The sequence below is a fragment of the Sus scrofa genome, chromosome 16, assembly GCF_054392235.1.
Source record: "Sus scrofa isolate SSC_HxYL_T2T_F1_AM1 chromosome 16, Sscrofa_HxYL_maternal_Yorkshire_Landrace_v2.0, whole genome shotgun sequence".
In the NCBI taxonomy this organism is placed as follows: Eukaryota; Metazoa; Chordata; class Mammalia; order Artiodactyla; family Suidae; genus Sus; species Sus scrofa.
The window spans coordinates 59,595,373-59,616,680 of NC_139398.1; the positions used below are offsets into that span (position 1 = coordinate 59,595,373).

The 21,308-nt window shown below is 38.3% G+C and overlaps 1 protein-coding gene and 1 long non-coding RNA gene across 18 annotated transcripts in view; one reads left to right on the top strand and one right to left on the bottom strand.

Moving 5' to 3' along the window:
- The window catches only part of GTF2H2C (GTF2H2 family member C), a 30,331-nt gene that overhangs the window by 271 nt on the left and 8,752 nt on the right, over window positions 1-21,308 (top strand). For all 17 annotated transcript variants that reach the window (XR_014830723.1, XR_014830721.1, XR_014830716.1 and 14 more), the window contains 14 exon segments: window positions 3,063-3,145; window positions 4,185-4,262; window positions 4,587-4,623; window positions 4,835-4,921; window positions 5,824-5,874; window positions 6,354-6,408; window positions 9,646-9,751; window positions 12,073-12,163; window positions 12,319-12,406; window positions 12,890-12,997; window positions 15,969-16,032; window positions 17,463-17,566; window positions 18,193-18,295; window positions 21,039-21,078. Coding sequence is in view for 3 of the 17 variants with exons in the window: in NM_001244311.1 (NP_001231240.1) it covers window positions 3,090-3,145; window positions 4,185-4,262; window positions 4,587-4,623; window positions 4,835-4,921; window positions 5,824-5,874; window positions 6,354-6,408; window positions 9,646-9,751; window positions 12,073-12,163; window positions 12,319-12,406; window positions 12,890-12,997; window positions 15,969-16,032; window positions 17,463-17,566; window positions 18,193-18,295; window positions 21,039-21,078 (1,068 nt within the window). In the remaining 14 variants the exon portion in view is untranslated.
- Window positions 8,295-11,817, bottom strand: LOC146395597 (uncharacterized). The gene is made up of 2 exons (XR_014831523.1): window positions 11,683-11,817; window positions 8,295-9,083 (listed from the first exon to the last, which is right to left on the bottom strand). It is a non-coding gene; the product is annotated as an uncharacterized LOC146395597 (long non-coding RNA).

Genomic DNA, 21,308 nt, shown 5'->3' on the forward strand with positions numbered 1-21,308 from the left:
TTAGGGAATTGTGGTCCTGGGTTCTGATTCGTGACTAACCTCCGGCTATGTGTCTTCTAGAGAGTTGCCAATCTTTGAGCCTCGAATTACGCACCTGAAAAGTAGGACAATTATCACTCTTGCCAGTCGCCCAGCGCTTGGCAGGGTCAGGTGTTAGGGAAAGCGTCACAAATTACAACATTTGGTGCAGATCTCTTTTGTTTGCATTTAGCATTCTGAGTACCTGTGAAGGAAACCCACCGCCAGGCTTCTCCTGGGGGAAGTGGCTTTTGTGGGGTTGGATTTCCAGGAAACGGGTCAGCAGTATTTGTAAGAAGATGGAATATTGAGCAGGCATCGGCAGTTGGAGATACTGACTTAAGAGGTCACCAAGTACATCTTTCTCCAGGCTGTATAAATCCCTTCTCTATTAATAGCGTGCGTTGTAAATGTCCAGTTTCCCTTTGAACATCTGAAGTTATAGGGATCTTAATACCTCTGTCCTTGCCCTGTAATTTCCCATTGCAGGCAACTCTAATTAAGAAGTCCTTTTATGCAGTGAGCTAGACGTGCTGCCGCTTGCAGTTTTTTGCTCATTAGTTCTCACTTTATTTCTGAACTTTCAGAGAATTAAAGGTAATAAACTAAAAATAGAATTTAAATATTGATGTGATGGATATCAGTAGCCAAGTCTTTAAGAATGCAAGCTTTGGATTTTTTTGACATTTACAAGAAATACACAAACACCTCCATGGAAGACCAAAAAGTTCAACTTAGTCATTGTATGCTATGTTATGACACCCATCATTAAACCTACAAGGCACCACCATAGTGATTGAAACAGCGCAGATGTCAGCATTAAGTCACATGTTGTTATTTCAGAATACTACAGTGGATCAGTTGATTTCCTGAAACAAATAAGTCTCTTTCAATACCAGTGAATGACTTTTAAATTCAGAGACACACAGAATGTTAACAAATAATATCTGATGATAGCAGGTGCCAGAGAAGGTAGCGATGCCATTACAGCAGTCTCCAACTTGTCAATAGATTTTAATTCCAGAAGTCCATTTATAAGTGATTTATTTAGATTTTTAAGTACATTTTTCATTTTTTTAATTAAAAAAAAATTTCGGCCATGCCTGCAGCACGTGGAAGTTCACAGGCCAGGGATCAAACCTGCACCACAGCAGCAACCTAAGCCACTGTGGTGACAATGCTGGATCCTTAACCTGCTATGTCACAAGGGAACTCCTTCAGTATATTTTTCTATAGAAACAATGAAATAAATGGAAGTTGAAGTCTTGGTTTGGTCCTCATCACCAAAATTAACCTTTTCCTTGACAGTGATGGGATTTGTTTTGTCTTTAATGTTTTGGCACTTAGGATTCCTTTGATCCTTCATTTATGGAAAAAGAAAGTTGGGAGTGACAGTGTGGTTTGGTGAGGGAGGAGGTGTGGATGTGACAGGATGTTTATTACTTGGTTATGCTTAATAGGTTCCTCCCAACACCAATTTTATCCTTTTTTTTTTGCTTTTTAGGGCCGCACCTGCGGCATATGGAGGTTCTCAGGTTAGGGGTCAAATCGGAGCTATAGCTGCTGGCCTACACTACAGCCATAGCAACGCAGGATCTGAGCGGCGTCCGCCACCTACACCACAGCTCACAGCAGTGCCAGATCATTAACCCACTGAGTGAGGCCAGGGATCAAACCTGTCAGATTTGTTAACTGCTGAGCTGCGAGGGGAACGCCTATCCCTCATTATTAAAGAAATACATGTTCATATTGAAAATATGAAAATACGGAAAAGAATAAAGAAAAAGCTAGTCATCCTTAATCTTATCTATCATCCAATCAAAACCATTTGTCCTATTTATTAAATTACTAGATATTTCCTTTTAATAGTTTGGTTTATAGTGTAAGTTTATTATTGGGCTTTTTGTTTTTTGTTTGTTTATTTGTTTGGGCTGCAGCATGCGGCAGCTTGATGTAGGTTGCAGGCAACATTAGTTCCCAGACCAGGGTCTGAACCTAGGCTGCAGCAGTGAAAGCTCTGAATCCTAACCAGTAAACCACCAGGGAACTCTAGTGGAGGCTTAATATTGTGTTCTTCTTTTGAATTATAACCCATAAGCTTTTATCATTTATGAATAATACTAAGTTTCATTTAAAAACTTGATTATGAGAAAATTCATATAAACACAAGGTGGAAGGGTAGTACAAAGGTGAAACTGTATCCATCTTTCAGCTATAATAATCAGCCATTGTGGCTAATCTTGTTACATCTACACCTGTATCCACATCCCATAATTCTATGGTCCTGTCCTATGACACATCTTCAATACCTTTTTTTTTTTTTCATTTTTTGGCCACACTCAAGGCGTATGGAAGTTTCCAGGCCAGGGATTGAATTGGAGTCCCAGCTGCACAAGGGCAAAGCCAGAGCCTTTAACTCAATGTACCTCTAAAGCAACCTAAGCCACCACTATCTCATTCCTAACCCACTGCACCATGGTGGGAACTGCAATACGTTTTTGGGGTTTTTTAATCATAAAGAAATACTTGTTTCTATTGATGCCAAATCTGTGCATAAATATTCATATTCTTTCTTGGGGATGGGAAAAAGAATCCCAGGAGGATTTTACCTCTTTTCACTCAACTGCAATTATTGAATAAATTGCAAAAAATAAGATGACTTTGGGGGGTTCCTGTCATGGCTCAGCAGTAAAACCTAACTAGTATCTGTAAGGACATGGGTTCAATCCCTGGCCTTGCTCAGTGGGGTTGTCCTGAGCTGTGCTGTAGGTCACAGATGCAACTCAGATCCTCCATTGCTGTGGCTGTAGCATGGGCTGGCAGCTACAGCTCCAGTTCAATCCCTAGCCTGGAAACCTCCATATGTCTCAGGTGCTGCCCTCAAACAAACAAACAAAAAGAATAAGATGACTTTACATTCTGAGCTTTTTTTTTTTTTTTTTTTTTTTTTACTTTATATGTTTGCTTCCTTCTCTTTTCAAATTTAATTATATACATTTGGTGAACACATCTTTAATAAATTCACAATCTAATGATTTTTACAGAATATTGAATAATACAGTAAGAAAAAAATGGATGAAGAGCCTGAAAGAACTAAGCGATGGGAAGGAGGCTATGAAAGAACATGGTAAGTAGGGCATTATTACCATTATTAATCCCTTCTCTCTTAGAATTTCTCTCTCTCTCTCTCTCTCTTTTTTTTTTTAAGGGACATATCCTTGGCATATGGAGGTTCCCACGCTAGGGGTTGAATTGGAGCTGCAGCTGCTGGCCTAGGCCACAGCAAGATTGGATCTGAGCCGAGTCTGCAACCTACACCACAGCTCATGGAAACACCAGATCCTTAACCCACTGAGCGAGGCCAAGGATTGAACCCACGTCCTCATGGATACTAGTCAGATTTGTTTCCACGGCACCACAACGGGAACTCCCTTAGACCTTTCTTCTTTGGAGGGGGGAGGCCAAGTCTGAAGCATGTGGAAGTTCCCGGGCCAGGGATCAAAGGGATGGACCCCGGACCACAGCACTGAGCAAATACAGCAGTGACAATACTGGATCCCTAATCCACTGAGCCACCAAGAAAGTCCAGTTTGTTTGTTTTTTTAACAATTTTATTAGAGTATATTTTACACATGTTAAAATTCCCCTCTTTCCTATATATAATTCAGTGGTTTTTAGAGAATTTACTAAGTTGTTCAATCATAAGCATGAATCAGTTTTAGAACATTTTCACCATTCCTCATGCCTATTTACAATTAATTCCCTTCCCACCTCCAGCCCTAGGCAACTGCTAATCTATATAGTTTCTCTCTCTATAGATTGGCCCTTTCTGGACATTTCATGTAAATGTAATCATAAGATGTGTTCAGTTGTGTCTGACTTTTTTAACTTACCATACTAATTTCAAGTTCATCCATGTTGTAGCATGTATCAGTAATTCATTCCTTTATATTGCTAAACACAGTATTCTTTTGTATGATTATCCCATATTTTATTTGTCCATTCACCAGTTGATAGATGTTTCGATTATTTATAATTTTTGGCTGTTCTGAATAATGCACTTGTGAACATTCAGGTGCAGATCTTTGTGTGGACATGTGTGTTCATTTCTGTTGGGTTAATACATTTTTAGTTTATCTTTTCAAACAAGTAATTATTGCTTATAGGGAGATTCTTAAAGAAGATGAATCAGGATCTCTTAAAGCTACAATAGAAGATATTCTCTTCAAAGCAAAGAGAAAAAGGTATGTAAAATTTTTTATGGGTTAAAAAGGTAAAATATATTCCTTTAAGCTTTCTGGCCACCTGTGCCCACAACTCAGTACGTCATTTCAATTGTGTTTCCAGGAAGCTGTCCTATAGCCTTCTAAGTAGTGCAAAGGAACCAGCAACCTATTGCTTCAGAAGGGAAAATGATTTTTAGGGATGATCCAAAATGCCCATAGTTGTATGCATCCTGTAAATTAATAATTTCCTTCACTAAAAAAATACTGGTTAGTTGAAAAGTTGTAGTGATTTTTCAGGTAGTATATGCTATTCTATTAAAATGGTTTGTGTAATTTTAACAGGGTAATTGAGCACCATGGACAAGTTCGACTTGGAATGGTATGTTATTCTTTTTTTCTTCTGCTAATACAGAACTATAGCTTAATAGAATAAACAAGGGTAAAATGACAAACTATTTAAAAGAATATATTAAAAATATATGTGTAGAATATATGAATACTAAACACCATTTTTACTTTTTGGTCAAAAATGTTTTTGGAAATTGTTGTCATGTGTGGGTTTTTTTTTTTTTTTTTTTTTTTTTTTGTAGATGCGCCATCTTTACGTGGTAGTAGATGGATCAAGAACAATGGAAGACCAAGATTTAAAGCCAAATAGACTGACATGTACTTTAAAGGTATACTAAAATCATTTAATTTATACCGTGAGGAAGGATGCTGAATTTGAAAGAAATACTTTTAAAGAGTGCAATCTTTTTTTTTTTTTTTTTTTTTTTTGGAGTTAAATACATACTTTAGCTAAGTAGAAATGCTACCAGATCATTTATGGAAATGGTGTACTAAAATAGCTAATTACTGATGCCTTTAATTTCTACCGTTCCACGCCATGTTAGAATCTTGCTTTGTCAGTTATCCCTTTTCTTTATTGAATCTTCGTTTTCCTTTGAGTTACTTGAATCAGTCTTCTCAGCTTATAAACACATTCAGATTATTCCTAATTTATTGAAACCCAGCCTCAACTCTGCTCATTTCTCCTTGTCCTTTTTGGATCTTTTCCTTGTTTAGATTGTTTTTGTCTAAGCGGTTCCATCTTTTAAGGCCTAACTTAGCTGTCTCATCACTTACCACTTCAAACTCAGGTTTATTTAATATGTTAATTTTTGTTTATGTAATATTTTTACTACCGGACATTTTTTGAAAATCTGGAAACTTAACAATCTTGAGAAGAGGACTTCTTATTGTGGTGCAGCAGAGGCAAATCCAGCTAGTAACCATGAGGTTTCAGGTTCGATCCCTGACATTGCTCAGTGGGTTAAGGATCCGGTGTTGCCGTGAGCTGTGGTGTAGGTCACAGACTTGGTGTGGATCCTGCATTGCTGTGGCTGTGGTGTAGGCCAGCAGCTGTAGCTCTGATTGGACCCCTAGCTTGGGAACTTCCAAGTGCTGTGGGTTCAGCCCTAAAAAACAAACAAAAAAAATCATGAGAAGAAATGCTTGATAAATAAATTTTGCACAGCATGTTCTCTATGGTTGTTACTTTGCCCTTATCTAGTATTTCTTTTTTGTGTTCTTTAAACAGTTGTTGGAATACTTCGTAGAGGAATATTTTGATCAAAACCCTATTAGTCAGGTATGTGGATAAGTGCCGTAATTTAGAATTAGAATACTGATATTATCGCCAAATATAATTTTTAAAACACTGGACGTATATTCTATCAACTATTAAGTGATTCAGGGAGTTTCCCTGTGGCGCAGGGGGTTAAGGATCCAGTGTTATCATGGTAGTAGCTCAGGTTGCCGTTGTGGTGTAGATTCGATCCCTGGCCTAGGAACTTCCACATGCTGTGGGTACAGCCAAAAAAAAAAAAAAAAAAAAAGCAAATAAACTATTAAGTGATTCAGATTGTGTACAAGTTTCTGGGACACTTATCAATGGTAAGCAAGATAATTGAAAGTTAGAACAATGTATAGTGAACCCATAGCTAAACTTACATCAGAAGTTTCTCACATGTTACGTATTCCTTTTGTAATTAGTATTTTATTTACATACATTCTTGTCAAGAAGAAATAATTTGTTAAATTAATAATCATTTTTGTTTTTATTTTGAGATTGGAATAATTGTAACAAAAAGTAAAAGAGCTGAAAAACTGACTGAACTCTCAGGTATGCATAAAATTACTTTTACAGCCCTTAAGAACTTTGCTTTATTTACCCAACCTTGTAACTCTGTTTTAAGGTCGCCTAATAAGTAAAATGAAGCCTTCCTGCGTGTTCTCTAGGTAAAACATTTCGAAAATCCTCTGTTAAACTCTCAGTCTCTAAGAGGATCTGCACAGTGGTGAAGAGTATTACCGTGAACATAAATGTGTTTATTCTTATCCTGAAAGTATTTCATTGTAACCACTCAGAAGATTCACTTTCTTAAAATTAATTTTTAAAAGCTAAACAAAGAGTATAAAAATTGAATTGTAGTTGGTTTTGAATGATTTGAACATTTAAAGAACAAAGAGTATAAAAATTGAATTGTAGTTGGTTTTGAATGATTCGATTTTCTGCTTGCATGACTTCCCTAACTGAATTTTATTCTCTTAAAATAATGGAAGATTTTATTTGCTTTGATTTATGCTATTATAAACTTACATGACTAATTCTATTTTCTTTTCTGTAAAATACACTATCCCTTAAATGTGATTCACAACCTTTCACCCTTAGCAGTGTGCATATAAACTACATACTTACATCATTAATAGTTTTTCATTATTGCGGTAAGGAATGATCCAAGAAACTCAGATGGGAGTAATCAAATCACAAAGAGTTTAAGGGCAAAGGGGGAATTACTGGCTCATGTTGAAAGCTGGGCTGATTTCTCAGGGGTCTTGGCTGTGTCTGTCTTTATTCTCTGATAGTCTTCGGAGAGATGAAAAGATGTTTATTAATAGCCCCAAGTCTACCTGACCTTCCTAATCTGTAGCCTCAGCACAAGTGCCAAAAAGGATGTTTATTGACCCTGACTGTGATCTGTCCATCCATGGCGGCCAAGGGAATGAAGTATTTTCTTGGTAGGCCTGGATTACATGTCTGTGCCTGGAGTGGGATAGAAGCAGGGTAAGTTCCACCCGAACCACATGGTCTAAACTGGATGATTATGCAGTGAGGGAAGGATGATTCCCCCTAGGAAAGGATGTAGGACCTCCCGCACACCCCCACATTAATAGCAGCATTTTATGGGTGCTAGGGAAGTCATATGTACAGCAATGAAAAATCCTCTGTAGATTCTTATAGGCCTCTTAAAGTACCCTCTCTCCTTCTGATCAGAATCACTGCTATAAACCCAAGTATGTTTTTTTTTTAATACTCATAACACAATAGGAGATTTTAAAAGTTTTTTGTGTGGTATGATAGAAAGAAAAGTGGATAGAGAGTTGGGAGATCTGGGTGTGAGTGCTAGTCCTGCCATCAGGTAGGCACATGTCTTTGTGCAAATCATTTAACATCTTAGATTTGTTTCTCAGTTATGAAATGAAGGGTTTGGATTTAAGCGCTTTTCACTTCTAAAATTCTGTGATTCCAAGAATAAATACTTGCAATATTCCGCTGACCCTTGAAAAACTTGAGGGGTGGGGGTGCTGACCCTCTGCACAGTTGAAAGTCTGTGTGTAAATTTACAGTTGGTTCCATATCCGTGAATTCAACCACCTGCAGGTAATGTAGTGCTGTAGTATGTACTTAGTGAAAAAACTGCATGTCAGTAAACCCCCATAGTTCAAACCCTTGTTATTCAAGGGTCCACTGTATATTAAATATGGCAAGTGATTAATATTTTAAAACAAATAAATAAGAACACCAAGAAGCTCCAAGCAGATAAATAGGCAAAGAAGACAGATAATTCATACCAGAATAAAAAGAGGAACTAAATAACTATTAAAAAAGTTTGACAGAAATTGACAGAACATCGTAAATCTACTATAATAGAAAAAATAAAAATCTTTTAAAAAAAGAAAAAACAAAGGTTAGCCAAACTAGTGTTCAAAAAAAAAGGCCCACTCAACAGCATTTTTTAAATGTATTTTAAATTATCAAAGTGAAGTTTCAATATATGCGTTGCTAAATCATGGAGAAACTGTTACTTACAGTGCTGATAGTCTGGTTAATTTCTTTAACATTTTCTGGAAAAAAGCCATAAAAACATTCCTTGGAATTATACTTAGGAAAGAATAAAAAGCCTCACTCTACAAATACACTATTTGCAACAGTATGTATAATAGTGACAAGTTGGAAGTAACTAAAACATTCAACAGTAAGAAGTTAGTTTGGTAAATTACACTGTATGATAAACTCAATTTAATGAGTTTTCATTATTGTTAATTAATATGAAGACAGTGTTGAAATAGGAGGAAATATCTGAAGAATATCATATTTTGTTGCATCCCAGATTCTGTCATTTGTAAGATATCTTTATGAGCCATCAAGAAGGAAATACTCTGAGTTCCCAGGACTCAACATCATCACTCCTGTGGCTCAGGCTTGGGTTCAGGCCCTGGCCCAGGAACTTATGCATGCCACAGGTGTGGCCAGAATAAATAAATAAATACATAAATAAAAGAAAACACTCTAATAGTTAACCTTTGACTCAAAGTCAAATGATACGTGAATTGTTTGACATGCCTCTCAACTATTGTAAAGAATTTGGCAGTTTCTCTTCCCTTCATTTGTATTGCTTAGCATGAGACAGACAATCTTTTCAGATGTTATTTCAGTAACAGGACATAACACAGTTTTGTCTCTTTGTGAAAATCCTTCTTTCTTAGGTCTTATAAAGCACTTTTTTTTTCTTCTCCCTGAAGAAAAAGATGAAATTCTTTTATCAATGAGTTCTTTCTTCACCAATAAAAAAATTAACATTTCACTGTTGCATTCCATGCCTTTCTACGTAAAAAGATAACCTTTTGTATAAACTTTTCTAAAAGCTCTTTTTATCCCAATTAAATATGAGTAGCACAAACAATGCACATGATGCAGTTGAAGTAGCAGCACATCAGCAGCATTCACAGGTTCATACAGGAGCAGTGACAGCTATGTTACAAACGCTGCCTGGCTGCCAGTGATTATCAGATACATTATGATGATGTTGAAATGTGAACGTATGTTAGTATTCTTACCACAGTGGCTTGGGTTGCTGCTGTGGCTTTGGTTTGATCCCTGACCTGGGAACTTGTATGTGTTGTGGGCTCAGCCAAAAAAAAAAAAAAATTCTGATATAAAAGTTCAATTTGCTAAAAATGTTAATTTTAGAGATTCTCTTGTTTAACATCATAGGTATGTAAATTTGGGAGAAAGATAAATTTCCATAATGTATATATAGATTTTTATTAAAAGTAGATTATTCTATTTCTGTTTTAGGAAACCCAAGAAAACACATAACGTCTTTGAAGAAGGCTGTAGATATGACTTGCAATGGAGAACCATCTCTTTATAACTCCTTAAGCATGGCTATGCAGACTCTAAAGTTAGTATGTTACACTTTTTTTTTTTAGGATTGCATATGCAGCATATGGAAGTTCCCAGGCTAAGGATAGAATCAGAGCTACAGCTACCCACCTACCCCAGAGTCATAGCAATGCCAGATCCAAGCCAAGTCTGCAACCTACACCACAGCTCATGGCAACACCGGATTCTTGACCTATTGAGTGAGGCCAGAGATTGAACCCCTGTCCTTATGGATACTAGTCGGGTCCATTATCGCTGAGCCCCATTCAATGGGTTAGGGATCCGGTGTTGCCGTGAGCTGTGGTGTAGGTCACAGACAAGGCTTGGATCCCACCTTGCTGTGGCTATGGTATATGGTGTAGACTGACAGCTGTAGCTCTGATTTGACCCCTGGCCTGGGAACGTCCATATGCTGTGGGTGCGAGCCTAAAAAGCAAAATAAAAAACAAAGCTGTAGCAATATTGGTGGTACAAAAGAAAATTTTTTTTTTTTTGATCTTTTTTCCTTTTCTAGGGCCGCTCCTGCGGCATATGGAGTTTCCCAGGCTAGGGGTCTAATCGGAGCTGTAGCTGCCAGCCTACGCCAGAGCCACAGCAACACGGGATCCGAGCCTCATCTGCAACCTACACCACAGCTCACGGCAACGCTGGATCCTTAACCCACTGAGCAAGGTCAGGGATTGAACCTGAAACCTCATGGTTCCTAGTCGGATTTGTTAACCACTGAGCCACGACGGGAACTCTAATACAAAAAAAAATGTTAAAAGAATAAGTATTTTATTGTGGAATTTGGTATAATAACTGAGTTTGTGTATTTATTCATTTTTATTAACTTATTTTGTGAATTAATATCTTACTTTTCTAGCAAGTTTAACTATGTGGAATATAGGTGAGACCCCAAAGAAAGTATTCAGTTTAAAGTTTATGTATTTTATCCCTGGATAATCTGTCCTCAATCATATTTTTTGTTTGTTTGTTGTTTTTTAGGGCTGCATCTGCAGCATATGAAAGTTCCCAGGCTAGGGGTCACATTGGAACTGTAGCTGCTGGCCCACCACAGCCACAGCAATGCTGGATCTGAGCTGCATCTGCGACCTTCATTGCAGCTCACTGCAACGCCAGATCCTCAACCCATGGAGTGAGGCCAGGGATGGAATCCTAATCCTCGCTGGATCCCAGTCGGATTCATTACCACTGAGCCACAATGGGAGCTCTCCGACTCAGATTTTTATACCTTAATATAATAGATATGTTTTTAGTTTTAGAGTAGATGAGAAGGAGGTAACACACATAGTAAAGGTAGGTACAATAGCAGCATCTATGAATGAAAGCTGAGCCTAGCAATGAAGATATAAGCAGGAAAGCTATAAATAACTGAAAAAGTAGTTCCAAAAAGCATAGAAATCTCTCTTTGGTATAGAGGAAAACAGCTTGTCACATCTTAAAATCCCAACAGAGTTCCTGTTGTGGCTCAGTGGTAACAAATTTGACTGGTGTCCATGAGGATTCAGGTTCGATCCCTGGCTTCATTTGGTGGGTTGGGGATCAGGTGCTGTTGTGAGCTGTGGTGTGGGTCTCAGACTCAGCTCAGATCCCCCATTGCTGCGCCTGTGGTGTAGGTCATCTGCTGCCGCTTTGATTCAATCCCTAGCCTGGGGAACTTCCATATGCCACAGGTGTAGACCTAAAAAGCAGCAAAACCCCAAAACCCATAAGCCATCATTTTAATTAAATGAAACACAAACATTAACGTATGTGAGTATTACGGCTCAATCACCATGAGGTTAATTTGTAGTCTTTAAAAAAGAAGTATGTGGAGTTCCCTTGTGGCATAGCAGGTTAAGGATCTGGTGTTGTCACTGCAACAGCTCAGGTCCCTGCTGTGAAACAGGTTCAATCCCTGGCCCTGGAACTTCCTTTTGCAAGCATGGCCAAGCCATACATACGCACCTTAAAGTTGATTTATGTGGTACTGGTGTATCTTCCAGTGTACACTGTAGACTTTGTATGAAACAGATCTATTAGAATGTTAAGCCTCATGGTGTCAGGAACTTGCTGGCTTTGTCTGCCACTCTATCCCTGGAACTGAAAAGAGTAGTCAATAAATATTTATTGAATGAATAAGTGGGTCCATGATTTGTCTTTAAGTGTGTAGCTAATTTTAGAAAAATTTACATTCAGGTGTCTAGAGTATGCTCACAATTCATTCCTTTGCAGTGTTGAAACAAATGAGGTATTCTATAGTCTAAATGTGTAAACCGTGTGTCCTGTTCGTTCTGGGTAAGTTTTTATTAGTGTAATCTGTTAGGCCTCATTGGAATGTGTTTTATCTTTCTTTAGACACATGCCTGGACATACTAGTAGAGAAGTCCTCATCATCTTTAGCAGCCTCACAACTTGTGACCCATCTAATATCTATGATCTAATCAAGGTAGAGCCAATAATTTCTTTATAATCAAAGTTACAATTCTAAAACAAATTCTGGAGTGAATTTATTGCTAGTTTTCAGAGCAGTCTATGTTTTCAAACACATTAATTCGATTTTTTTTTCCCTCAAAACTTTCCATTTCCTTGGATTTTACGAAGACCCTAAAGGCGGCTAAAATTAGAGTGTCTGTTATTGGATTGTCTGCAGAGGTTCGGGTTTGCACTGTGCTCGCTCGTGAAACTGGAGGTATATATCTAGAATCTTCAATAGTTACTTATCATGACTATATAAAAAGTAACTATTAATTAGGATGTTTTCATCTGTTTTTAAGCTGCTAAACTTAAATCAGTTCATGTCCTGAGTCCAAAATATGGGTAGTCATATTCAATATATCATGGGTTCTATAAGATATCTCAAAATGCAAGGAATTTTCAATAGTTATGTCAGTGTTTAAAGCATTGTAACTTTTGAAAAGCTAGAAATTTCACTATATATAATTCTTAGTGAAGATCTTATAAATTAGCTTTAATTAAATTGTAATTACAGTTATTCCTCAAGAAGTCAATTTAGAGATGTTGTTTAAAGTTTGTGAAAAATGAAAATTAGCTTAAATATTTATTTTGAAAGTGAACATTTTCAGATAGTAAAACTTTTAAGAATTTTACAGAAATTATAATTCATTCCTTACATCTGGAAAGCTAATGTTTCTTTTATTTTGTGTCTTGTTAGGCACATACCATGTTATTTTAGATGAAAGCCATTACAAAGAATTGCTGACACATCATGTTAGTCCTCCTCCTGCTAGCTCAAGTTCTGAATGCTCACTTATTCGTATGGGTAAGTGTGTATTTTGTGTTATTTTTAAAAATACTTTTTTTTTTTTTTTTGTCTTTTTGCTATTTCTTTGGGCTGCTCCCGCGGCATATGAAAGTTCCCAGGCTAGGGGTTGAACCGGAGCTGCAGCCACCGGCCTACACCAGAGCCACAGCAACGCTGGATCGTCAACCCACTGAGCAAGGGCAGGGACCAAACCCGCAACCTCATAGTTCCTAGTCAGATTCATCAACCACTGCGCCACGACGGGAACTCCCTTTTTACACACACACACACACACACACACACACACGTATGTAATTTTAGGGTCACACCTGAAGCATATGGAGGTTCCCCAGCTAGGGGCTGAATCAGAGCTGTAGCCACCTGCCTACACCACAGCCACAGCAACGTGGGATTCAAGCCACCGTCTGCAACCCACACCACAGCTCACTGGCAATGCCAGATCCTTAACCCATTGATCGAGGCTGGGGATTGAACCTGCATCCTCATGCGTGCTAGTCAGATTCGTTTCCACTGAGCCACAATGGGCACTCCAAAAAAAAATATATTTTGACTCAAACTATATTTCTGTTTTCATTGCACAAGTGTTTTTGTTTGTTTGTTGTTGTTGTTGTCGTCGTCTTTTTAGGGCCGCACCCATGGCATATGGAGGTTCCCAGGCCAGGGGTCAAATCAGAGCTGGAGCTGCCAGCCTACACCACAGCCACAGCAACACCAGATCCAAACCACGTCTCTGACTTACACCACAGCCACTGCAGTACCAGATCCTTAACGCACTAATCGAGGCCAGGGATTGAATCTGTGTCTTCATGGATGCTAGTTGGGTTCATGACCGCTGAGCCACAACAGGAACTTCACAGGTTATCATTTTAACACCTAAGGGTTTCTTTTATTGGAGTTCCCATCATGGCTCAGTGGTTAAAGAATCCGACTAGGAACCATGAGGTTTTGGGTTCCATCCTTGGCCTTGCTCAGTGAATTAAGGATCCGGCGTTGCCGTGAGCTGTGGTGTAAGTTGCAGACGCGGCTCGGATCCCAAGTTGCTGTGGCTCTGTCGTAGGTCGGCGGCTACAGTTCCGATTTGACCCCTAGCCAGGGAACCTCCATATGCCGTGGGAGCGGCCCAAGAAATGGCAAAAAGACAAAAACAAACAAACAAAAAAAGAGTTTCTTTTATTTGACTTAAATTTTTTGTTTGTTTTTTAGGGCCGTACCCACGGCATATGGAGTTTCCCAGGCTAGGGGTCTAATCAGAGCTGTAGCTGCCGGCCTACACCACAGCCACAGCAACGCCAGATCCAAGCTGCATCTGTGACCTACACCACAGCTCATGGCAATGCTGGATCCCTAACCCACTGAGCAAGGCCAGATATTGAACCTGCGTCCTCGTGGATGCTAGTCAGATTCGTTAACTGCTGAGCCATGACGGGAACTCTGACTTAAATGTTTTATAATTAGAGAAAATTATGCTATTGAAGCAACTTTGGGAAATAGAAATAAAACTAAAATTAAATCCACTTGTAGTTCTATCACTCAGGCAACACTACTGGCTATTCTTTTATTGTTAAGGCTAGAAAGGTATAAAGACATTGTGTTTCTAGAAAAACTCTAGTACTAGGAAATTTTAAAAATCCGTTGTATTGTTTGATTAAAGCTGTGTAATACAAACTGTGCAAAGACAGAGGACTGCAGGGAGATATCAGATTGCTCAAAGTGATTTTTTTCAGGAGGGAGAAATTGGTTTTGCATCATTTAAAAATTTTTTAATTTTCCTGTTTTTCAAAAATTATAGTAAACATTTGTAACAGCTATAATTGAAAAAGTCCAACTTTTTCAATATAAAAAGAATCTCCTTGTTTAATGTGCATTTTAAAATTCTCAGTGGGATCAGGAATGCTTTTCTGCATTGTTTTTAGCCATTTATAGTACAGGTCAACCTTTCTTTCCTGTGTCCTACTCTAAAATGATATTAGTATCTATCTCATTGTGTGTTGCAAGGATTGAGTTAATAAAGACAAAGTATTTAAAGTTATGCTTGACATAAACCATACCTTTTAGATATTATGTGAGCTAATCTCTTTTGGTTTACCAATACATATCCTTAGTCCATTTTAAATTTGATAGTTTTAAAATTTTTATATTGGCGTTCCTGTCGTGGCGCAGTGGTTAATGAATCTGACTAGGAACCATGAGGTTGCGGGTTCGGTCCCTGCCCTTGCTCAGTAGGTTAACGATCCGGTGTTGCCGTGAGCTGTGGTGTAGGTTGCAGATGCGGCTCGGATCCTGCGTTTCTGTGGCTCTGGCGAAGGTCAGCGGCTACAGCTCCGATTCGACCCCTAGCCTGGGAACCTCCATATGCCGTGGAAGCGGCCCAAAGAAATAGCAAAAAGACAAAATAAATAAATAAATAAAATAAAATTTGTATATTAAAATTTTTATATGGTTTCTGTTTTCTTAGACTTGTTTTCAGAATTTAAGAATATATATGGGGAGTTCCCATCATGGCGCAGTAGAAACAAATCCGACTAGGAACCATAAGGTTGTGGGTTCGATTCCTGGCCTCACTCAGTGGGTTAAAGATCCAGCATTGGCATGAGCTGTGGTGTAGGTCACAGATGCAGCTCAGATCTGGCATTGCTGTGGCTGTGGTGTAGGCCGGTGGCTACAGCTCTGATTCAACCCCTAGCCTGGGAACCTCCATTTGCCATGGGTGCAGCCCTAAAAAGAAATATATATGGAAAACAAACTGAAGCATTCCAAAATTTTAAGCGTTTCTTCCACAATTAATTTTTCTTCTAATCTGGAATTACTGTCAGCTTGACCATGCTACAATAAACATAACTAAAAGTCAAGAAAGAGATCTCCTGCGCAAGTTTGTGGGCTTTCCAGTAGGAACATTTTTAGGTTTCTTTTCCTAGAATTTTGCTATTTTCTTTGAAAAAAGAAAGTAATACATTTTTCTTCTGTTCAGGATTTCCTCAGCATACTATTGCTTCTCTGTCTGATCAAGATGCAAAACCCTCTTTCAGCATGGCGTAAGTAAAACCTTGAAACTGTCCGTGGTAATGTTTTCATCCTGTTAACTCCTTCCTATAAGTTAAAAAGACAGGCTTAAAATGTAATGGCTTTTGTACAATATTACTTTCTCTGTAGCTGTAAAAAGGAGTGAGGTGTGTGGAAGTGGCTACCGTTTGGCAAGGCGGAGTACTGGAGAGTAAAGCGCTGCACGGAGAGCCTCAGAGATCTCCCCATAAGCCATTAGCTGAGTATGGATCTGCATTCCTATTAGGAAATTACTGGAGGCCAGAGAAAGAAGCACCAGAGAGGAGCAGCAGAGCCATCCCTAGAGCTTACACGGGGCAGGGAATAGTACTTAGTCCCACCAGGCAGTGTGGAAAGACCTCTTAACACCCCAGACATGGAATAGTGTAAGAGTCCATAGTAATGAAATCAAATTACGCTAGATGAGCAGCTGTTGTGGATAGCCTAACAAACTTAAAAGCAAGTCTTGAACATATCAAATTGTTTACCAGTTCCTTAAGTATGTTCCAGAAAAAGCCACCAATATACTTAAGGCAATTAAAAAAAAACCTCAGCACCCAAAGCAGAGCAAAATTCACAATATCTGGCAGCCAATCAGAAATTACCAGTTATGGGAGTTCCTGTTGTGGCTCAGTGGGTTAAGAACCCGACTAGTATCCACAAGGATGTGGGTTCAATCCCTGGCCTTGCTCAGTGGGTTAAGGATCCAGTGTTCCTGTGAGCTGTGGTGTAGGTCACAGACACGGCTTGGATCTGGCGTTGCTGTGCCTGTGGCATAGGCTGGCAGCGGCAGCTCTAATTTGATCCCTACCCTGCGAACTTCCACATGCCTCGGGTGCAGCTCTAAAAAGAAATTACCAGGAGTTCCTGTTGTGGCTCAGTGGAAACAAACCTGACTAGGATCCATGAGGATGCAGGTTCAATCCCTGGCCTCCGTCAGTGGGTTAAGGATATGGTGTATCCCTTAGCTTTGTGTAGGTCACAGATGCAGCTCACATCCAGCATGTGGCCCTGGCATAGGCTGGCAGCTGCAGCTTTGATTCGACCCCTACCCTGGGAACTTCCATATACCAAGTGTGAGGCCCTAAAAAGACAAAAAAAAAAAAAAAAAAAAAAAAAAAAAAAAGAAAAGAAAAGAAAAGAAAGTAGCACTGTGGAATACTTGGCCAATTGGGATCTGCTCTCTAGCACAGGAAACTCTATCCAATATCCTGTGATAATCTATACGGGAAAAGAATCTGAAAAAGAATGGATGTGTGTATATGCATAACTGAATCACTGGCTGTACAGCAGGAATTATCACTACATTGTAAATCCACTATACTTCAATGAAACAAAAAAAATCATAGTAGCATACTTTCTTTTGCTCTAACTGCTCACATCTTTATATATCACTTTTTGAAAATAATATTTCCTCTCACAGGCATCTGGATAGCAACACTGAGCCAGGACTTACATTAGGAGGCTATTTCTGCCCACAGTGTCGGGCAAAGTACTGTGAGCTTCCTGTTGAATGTAAAATCTGTGGTAAGAAACCAATTGTTCATTATTCAATGAATTGATCTTGGCAGAGCCTCCTTGCCTGCCCATTCGCATCTCTCACAAGCATCCTATCCTAATAAATCTATTTCTTGCTTTAAAAAAAAAATTAATCTTGAATAACTTATTACATATATAGCTATTAAAATAAATATAAAGTTCTGCTTTCCTTTTTTTTCATTGTGTTCCTAATACTCCATTTCTAAAAATAAACATGGCATTCTCAAGAGTTTCCTGATTTTCTTTCTCAAAAAAAGTATGTTTTTTAAAAACAATATAGTAGATCTAGGAGACATTATTGTAGTAGATCTAGTAGACATTTATTTCATAAAAGAAATACATATAAGGAGAATGAGTAATTAAAGCAATAGAATTGTAAGATTTTATTTCATTTATAAGTAAGCAGGTTGGCCAAGAGTTTACCTATTTAGTGACAGAAGTACGACTCCATCCTGGAACCTCTTTTTATGGCCACAAGTAAACTAAAGAAATGAATGCCAGCAATCCTAAAAAATACCGTGAAATATTTATCCTAAGTTATATCATTTGACATTTCAACCATCATTTTTATGAGACTCGGGCTATTAAATATATCTCTCTGCTTTATGTGTTAGGTCTTACCTTGGTGTCTGCTCCCCATTTGGCACGGTCTTACCACCACTTATTTCCTTTGGATGCCTTTCAAGAAATTCCCCTAGAAGAACATAATGGAGAAAGGTATATGAGTTTTGATTAATTTATATCTATTACAAGAGGTGAAGTAATGTGTGAATATACTGTTACTATTCTAAAAAAGAGTCATATTCATTTGGACAAGATAACTGCTCATATAGAAAATGAGGTATGGAATGCCTTGGTTATGATTGCAATGATTCATTAAACAGATCTAGAGCTCCAAAAATCTGTTAATTCCCCTAAACTCATCTGTGTATAGTAAGAGAGGTGGTATATTCATTAATTTGCTCTCCAGAAAGAAAAAAAGAAGTTCTGAATTGTAGAATTTGCTACTTTCCATTGTGCAAAACTGAAAGATTAATCCAGAAGGCCTGATATCAAAATGATATGAGAAATAAAGATGACATCAAAGGAGTTCCAGTTGGGGTGCAGCGGAAATCAATCCGACTAATATCCATGAGGATGCGGGTTTTGATCCCTGGCCTCCCTCAGTGGGTTAAAGATCCATTGTTATGGTGAGCTGTGGTGTAGGTTGCAGATGTGGCTCAGATCGTGCGTTGCTGTGGCTGTGGTGTAGGCTGGCAGCTGTAGCTCCCATTCAACCCCTAGCCTGGGAACTTCTGCATGACACAGTGCAGCACTAAAAAGCAAAAAAAAAAAAAAAAAAAAAAAAAAAAAAAATTAAGGGTATTTTCTGCTATTGAAGGAAAGAACTTCAGTTCCTTCAGTTCAGCTAGACTGAAAGGGACTGTCAAGTGCCTGATATATTTAAGACAGACTGCACTAAAGTGTATCATTGTGAAATTTCAGAATATACGGCAAAATACTAACCCCAAACATTTCTGGAGAGGGAGAATTAGGTCACTTGACCTAGAATTAAAATTGTTTAATTTCTCATTAACAACACTGGATGCTGACAGGGAACAATTTCCTTCAAAATTTTGACTGAACATTATTACCAACCTAAATTATGTATGCAGCCAAACTATCAGTCAAATGTCAGTAGAATAAAGATGTTTTCAGACTTGTAAGGTCTCAAAAAAGAGACTTTCTTGGAAAGCAGTGAAGAGATCATTCAAAGGAACCGAGAAAGAAAATAAATGGAAAAAGGATAGGAATGTTTTATCTCAAACATGGCTAATGAAAGTCTTAGAATGACTTCCCAGAATGACACTTGTGCGACAGATAAGGAGAATGGTCAGTTCAGTTTGGAGAAGGTCAGCATGCTCTAGGACAGGTGTCACCAGGGGATGGAAACTGGAATTCCTGACCTAGATGAACATAAGACTATTTAGACTTTTCAGGGAACAGTTGGGGCTGAAGTAGTAATTACATAGAAAACTAAGCTCATGAATAACAATACAGTTATTAATGCCAAGAAAAAATGTTTTATAGAGAGGAGTTGTATGTTATAGCTCAGCTGAATATGTCTCTATAGTCATAATAAACTAAATATTTAATATTATTCTGTCCAGGGAGTTCCCATCATGGCTCAGCAGTAATGAACCCAGTTAGCATCCATGAGGATGAGGGTTCGATCCCTGGCCTCACTCAGTGGGTTAAGGATCCATTGTTGTCGTGAGCTGTGGTGTAGGTTGCCGACTCAGCTCAGATCCCTCAGATCCCCTGTTGCTGTGGCTTTGGTGTAGGGCCAACAGCTACAGCTCTGATTTGACCCCTAACCTGGGAACTTCCATGTGCTGTGGGTGTGGCCCTAAAAAGATCAAAAAAAAAAAAAAATTCTATCCAAAATGATTGAACTACATAGAAAACAATGACATTTATCATGCTATTGGTTCAATAAGGTTGAAAGAAAATTAATATCTCATCTTCCATAGTGGGAGGTTCATAGCCAACACCTATTAAAAAAAAAAAAAAAACAGGAGATAGCACTATGAGCATAAGTAACTGTTAAACAGTTAACATTTTTAAAAGTGTTTAGTCTGGAAATGAAGTCGGGGAGGGGGGGAACTGCTCTTTTTTGTAATAAGTTTTGAAAACTTTTAACCCTTTGAACCATTCCTTAAAAATTAAGTCCCGGATTTCCCTTGTGGTGCACCAGGTTAAGGATCCAGTGTTGTCACTGCTGTGGCTTGGGTTGCAGCTGTGACCTGGGTTCATTCCCAGCCCTGGGAACTTCCACATGCTGTGGGTGCAGCCAAAAAAAATTTTTTAAGTCCTTAGACATCCATTTTTGAGATAAATTAACTACTTCCTATCCATCTAGATAGACTTGTACCAGCTGTCTGCTGTCTTTGGGAAAGTTGAAAAATAGTCACTTTCCATAGGGTTTAATTCCCTTGCGGAATCCCAGTTGAGAAATCATATTCATATTAACCTTGACGAAAATGAAATGAAATTTGTTTAAGCAGGATTTTAAGCTGTCAGATGACCTTGGGATATACTGTGGAATTTTCTTAAATTACTGGTATCTTAACTCTTTCTCCTAAAATCACGTGTAGAGATAATTACACTTGACCTTTGAACTATATGAGTTTGAGCTGCGAAGTTCCACTTACATATATGTTTCTTCTGTAAATATATACTACAGTACTACGTGATCCACAGTTGTCTGCGTCCTCGGATGTGGAATTTCAGTATGGAGAGTCGGAGGGTCAGAGGGCCGATGGTAAAGTTATACTCAGAATTTTGACTGTGGAGATCGGCACCCCTAACTCCCATGCTGGTCAAGGGTCAACTGTACTGATTAATTAAAGGATTCTTGTTATTGAGATTTTCCTGATCTGTTATTTTAATGAGTGAATTCTTAAACTTTCTTTTTCAGGTTTTGTTATGGCTGTCAGGGGGAATTGAAAGACCAACATGTAAGTTCCTGTGCTTTGTAAATATTAGGTATTGTACAAGAAATATTGAGGAAAAAGTATCCTAAGTTTACAATAGATTGTTGAAGACCAGGCTTATATCAGATTATTCTTTGAAAGTATAACAGTAGGTAGAGATAAAATGAGAATTACTACAAACAGTTGCTTTATAATTCTGCATTCTAATTTTGCTATAAAGATATTTGAATACTTTAAATGTCTCCAGTTTGCAA